General features: G+C 47.3%; 1 protein-coding gene across 1 annotated transcript; it reads left to right on the top strand.

Moving 5' to 3' along the window:
* Window positions 1-280: 280 nt before the first annotated feature.
* Window positions 281-3443, top strand: LOC134483017 (protein NYNRIN-like). The gene is made up of 3 exons (XM_063277696.1): window positions 281-430; window positions 1072-1293; window positions 1971-3443. Exons 2-3 carry the CDS (start codon window positions 1284-1286, stop codon window positions 2615-2617), a joined length of 657 nt encoding a protein of 218 aa, XP_063133766.1. The 5' UTR covers window positions 281-430; window positions 1072-1283; the 3' UTR covers window positions 2618-3443.
* The last annotated feature ends 2104 nt before the right edge of the window (window positions 3444-5547 follow it).

The raw sequence follows: 5547 nt of genomic DNA, 5'->3' as shown, positions 1-5547 counted from the left end.
TCAGTTGCCGGGCCACAGTCTGATAAGGGTTTCTCCCCTGTCGCAGGGAGATTGCGCAATAAGCGCGAGGTGATGCCAGATTCAACCTCCCAGGCTTTCCCACTTAGACAGGAAACCGGTGGCCAGACCCAATACTGGCCGTTTTCAGCAGCTGACATTTACAATTAGAAACAACACAACCCTTCTTTCTCCAAAGATCCGGTGGCACTCACCGACCTAATAGAATCTGTTTTACTTACCCACCAGCCTACTTGGCATGACTGCCAACAGCTCTTATAGGCCCTCTTAACCTCAGAAGAAAAACAAAGAGTGTTCCTAGAGGCCAGAAAGCATGTTCTGGGAGATGATGGGCGTCCCACCCAGCTGCCTGAGGAAATTGATGCTGCATTCCCACTTAAGAGACCAAACTGGGATTTTAATACAGCCGAAGGTAAGGGACACCTACGCCTTTATCGCCAGTTGCTTCTAGCGGGTCTCCAAGGGGCTATATGACGCCCTACTAATTTGGCTCAGGTAAAACAGGTATTACAGGAAGCAGGGGAAACTCCCTCCGCCTTTCTAGAGAGACTTAAGGAGGCCTACCGTATGTACACTCACTATGATCCAGATGACCCAGGACAAATGACGAGTGTCTCTATGTCCTTCATCTGGTAGGCTGCTCCAGATATCAAGACTAAGTTACAGAGGTTAAAAAATTTACAGGGGTATGCTAAAGGGGTCCTAACACAAAGGTTGGGACTCTGAAAACGCCCTGTGGCCTACCTGTCTAAGAAATTGGACCCTGTGGCCTCCGGCTGGCCACCGTGCCTAAAGATGGTGGCTGCTATTGCTGTCCTGATCAAGGACACTAGAAAATTGACTTTGGGACAGCCACTCACCATCCTAACACCCCACACAGTGGAGGCCTTGGTAAAGCAGCCCCCAGACTGCTGGCTCTCTAATTCTCGCACCAAGCCTTGTTACTGGATGCAGAACGGGTTCAGTTTGGGCCCGTAGTCACCCTCAATCCTGCCACCTTGCTTCCTCTACCAGAGGAGGCAGAACAGCATGACTGACTACAAATCCTCGCAGAAGTACATGGAACCAGGCTGGACCTATCGGACCAGCCTCTTCAGAATGCTGACCACACATGGTACACAGATGACAACAGCTTCTTGGCAGAGGGAGAGCGAAAGGCTGGAGCTGCGGTCACTACGGAGGACAAAGTGATTTGGGCGAAAGCCCTGCCTGCTGGTACCTCCGCACAACGGGCTAAACTCATCGCCTTGACTCAGGCGTTCAAGATGACAAAAGGTAAGAGGCTAAATATATATATAGACAGCCGTTATGCCTTTGCCACGACACACATCCACGGGGAGATCTACCGGAGGCGGGGGCTGCTCACATCTGAGGGTAAAGATATTAAAAATAAGGCTAAAATTCTGGCCCTCTTAGAAGCCCTATTCTTGCCCAAAAGACTGAGTATTATACATTGTCCAGGACACCAGAAAGGACACAACCCAGAGGCACGAAGAAACCGGCTGGCCGATGCCACGGCGTGAGAAGGGCCATGAACAAACAAATCTTGCCCTTAAATAGCCCAGACCAACCCACGCCCCCACCAGTGGGACAAACCAGTTGGGTTTATGCCCATGAGGACATAGAGCTCCTAAAAAAATGGGGGCCATCTACCACCCTCAACTAAAACAGTGGGTCTACAAAAGAAAGACAGTTATGCCAATAAAAATGACTTTTAAATTGATCTCCTTTTTACATAAATTAACCCATTTGGGGTTTAAAAAGATGACTAGATCAAGAAGAGATAAATCTGTGTTTTTTAAATCGGGACAAAGCGATACAAAAGGTGACTGAGAGTTACAAAGCGTGCGCTCAGATTAACCCGAGAAGGACCATGATTGGACAAGGAGTTCGTCCTAGGGGACACCGTCCCGACATCCATTAGAAAATTGATTTTACTAAAATTAAACCAGGTATATATGGATACAAGTATCTCCTAGTGTTTGTAGACACCTTCTCAAGATGGGTCGAAGCCTTCCCCACAAAACACGAGACTACAAAAATGGTCACCAAGAAGCTCCTCGAAGAAATCTTTCCCAGGTATGACATGCCTCAAGCGTTGGGGTCGGACAACGGGCCCGCTTTCGTCTCCCAAGTAAGTCAGTTGGTGGCCAAATTGCTGGGGATTGATTGGAAATTACATTGTGCCTATAGACCCCAGAGTTCAGGTCAGGTAGAACACATAAATAGAACAATTAAGGAGACTTTATCCAAACTTACGCTTACAACTGGCTCAAAGGATTGGGTGGCCCTCCTTCCCCTAGTTCTATATCGGGCCCGGAATACCCCGGGCCCCCATGGTCTAACTCCTTTTAAAATAATATATAGAACACCACCCCCATTTGTCCATTTCTTTGATTCAAACATTGCTGATTTTGCTGACAGCCCTTCTCTGAGGGCCCATTTACAGGCCCTACAGATTGTACAGAGAGACGTCTGGAGACCTTTGGCCGCTGCTTACCAGGACAAGCTTGAACATCCGGTGGTGCCACACCTGTTCCAGATTAGAGACACCGTGTGGGTACACAGACACCAGACCAAGAATCTCGAGCCACGGTGAAAAGGACCCTACACCGTCCTCCTGACTACCCCGACCGCCCTAAAGGTAGACGGAGTCTCGGCTTAGATCCACACACCACACGTCAAGGCAGTCCGGTCTGAGGAATTGACTAATCACAACACTACACCCCAGACATGGAGAGTTCAGCGCACTCCAAACCTTAAAGTTAAAACTCCTACGTGGCTCCTCCTAGTCCTTTTGTGGCCTAGAGTCAGTGGGGGAATAAGCCCCCACCAGACAAAAATTTCTTGACCAAGTCGAGTGAAAGATTTCACTCAAAGTTAACAAAAAAATGGGGGAATGAAAGACCCCAGCTTAGCAGCAGTAACGCCATTTTGCAAGGCTGTACTTAAGATGACTGGTTCAGAGAAAGGTTAGAACACTGAGTACACAGCGGCTGCCAAACAAGATGTGTTTGGTTGAAGGCCTGACAACAAGAGGACTGCCGTTGAACACCTGACAATGAGAAAAGCCCCGGGAGAGGTCCCACACCCTGGTGGGGGGCCAAGTCAGCCGTTATGTTCCAAGAAGGTAGCTAAGAAACTTGCCCCCGGGCTGAACCCTTGGGGGGCCGAGTCAGTCCTTATGTTTCAGGAAGGTAGCTAGGAAACTTGCCCCCGGGCTAAACCCTTGCCATATTAGAATCCACCAATTATATCCCTGTAACCATGCATCTGCTTCTGTATGCTTGCTTCTGCTCCCCAAAATCCTATAAAAGCCCATCCTTGGTTCCGTGGGGCGCGCCAGTCCCCCGAGTGACTGAAGCGCCCACAGGTGCCTGTGCCTGTGTATCCCGACAATAAACCAAATCCTCTTGCTGATTACATCCTGTGGTGTCTCGGTCTGGTCTTTGGAGTTGGAGGGTCTCCATCCTGAGGGAAAGTTCTCCCTGAGAGCTTTTCAGCTTCCTCAGCAGAAAGGCATTCTCTCACAGTTCTGAAGTAGACAATCAAGGGGTCCTCAGGCTTGATGGCCCCTAGAGCTTCTCCTAGGACTGTAGATGGCTGTGTCACTGTTCCTTGGACAGACTCCTCCCTGCAGAACCTTGGCTATGTTGTGAGTTAACAGCCAGCCTAGGCAACTTTAGGCTTACCCTGTCACAAATGAAGATATTTTAAAAGCAGTTGGAAATGAAATCAGTAGCTTTTGTTCTACTCATTTGAAAGCAAACATACTAAATCTCCAGGGGATGTGGTCGAATGTTGCACAGACACATGAATACATATTAATATTTATGTTTAATATCAATAATGATGAACATAGCTGGGCATGGTGGTGCACACCTTTAATCTCAGCCCTGGGAGGCAGAGGCAGGTCAATCCTTGACTTCAAGGCCAGCCTGGTCTACAGAGGGAGTTCCAGGACAGCCAGGGCTACACAGAGAAACTCAGTCTCAAAAAATAAATAGATATTTGTGGGGTGTGTGTGTGTGTGTGTGTGTGTGTGTGTGTGTGTGTGTGGCCCAGGCACTGATGAATATATAAGAACTGATTTTTTTTTTGAGACAGGGTTTCTCTGTGTAGCTCTGGCTGTCCTGGAACTCCCTCTGTAGACCAGGCTGGCCTCAAACTCATAAAGATTCATCTGCCTCTGCCTCCTGAGTACTGGAATTCAAGGCCAGAATTCCAAAAATTAAACAACACAGCCACAATCCCACTCATCAATGAATGGACCACTGAAATAAACAGACAATTCTGAAATGGAGAAACACAAATGACTGAAAATAGTTTCCAGATGTTCGACATCCTTAGGCATCTGGGAAATGCAAATATAAACCACATCAGGATTCTGTGGGACCTCAGTCAAAAGAGTTATGACAAAGGACCACAAAAACAACAAATGCCCATGATGCTGTGGGAATTAAAAGGCCCTGGAGAGGGGGAAATGACATGACCTAAGTCGTTGTGAAGAAATAAAAAAGTAATTTTAATAAACTAATAATAAAAAACCAGAGAAAATGATTGTTAATGTGGAAAAGTTGGGTTTGAATTTTTGTTTTATTTTGTTTTGCTTTATGTTTTGTTGTTGTTGTAATGTAGGGGGAGAATACTGATGGACTCTGGGGTAGCCCATGCTAGCCTCACACTCACAATGCAGCTAAGGAATTTGAACCTGGGTATTTGTGATGAAAGGTAGGAGTTTCAAGGTTGCCCCCCTAGACAAAAGTTTAGAGCAGAAGAAAAAAACTGGTCAGGCCCTGGAACTGCAATTATGCCAGCCGGTTCAGCAACTCTCTCCCAGGAACTAGTTGACCATAAAGTTAGATTAAAATCTTGAAGAACGGGGCTGGAGATTTAGCTCAGTGGTAGAGCACTTGCCTAGCAAGTGCAAGGCCCTGGGTTCGGTCCCCAGCTCCGAAAAAAAAGAACCAAAAAAAAAAAAATCTTGAAGAACAATCTTGAGAAACAGAAAGCTTCTCCCAGGAGCTGGCAGACCATAAAGTTAAACAATCTTGAGAAACAAGGAGTTTCTCCTTGTGATTTTTCACTGGTATTCTCGATATTTTCCAATGATGCCATCCCTTCCCCCATAGGTTGTGGTTTCTGTGGTTTTTTCCTTTAAATACCCCTTCTCCCTGCCACTCAGGGTCGAAATCCTCTGCCCCTGTGTGGGATACAAGTTTCAATCCCAGTGCACTATCAATGAACCTCATGTTTTTACAGCAAGGACAGTCTCTCATGAGTTCTTGGATGGTCATGTCATCCCAAGACGTGAGTGAGGGTCTTCGCGCTCTTGGGGTCTTTCATTTGGGCGCTCGTTCAGGATCGGCGACCACCCTCATCTCCAAAGACCCACTTGGAGGTGAGATAGCGTCTGTGTCTTTGTGTTGTGTCTTTGTGTATCCGTGCTGGCTAAACTCTGGGTCTGTATTTGCTCACGAGTTCTGGTTTTGCAGTCGCTCTCCTCTCAGGTAGAGTAGGAAGCTCACG

This window comes from Rattus norvegicus, chromosome 1 (genome assembly GCF_036323735.1).
Source record: "Rattus norvegicus strain BN/NHsdMcwi chromosome 1, GRCr8, whole genome shotgun sequence".
Classification (NCBI taxonomy): domain Eukaryota; kingdom Metazoa; phylum Chordata; class Mammalia; order Rodentia; family Muridae; genus Rattus; species Rattus norvegicus.
This window is presented reverse-complemented; position numbering and strand designations above follow the sequence as displayed.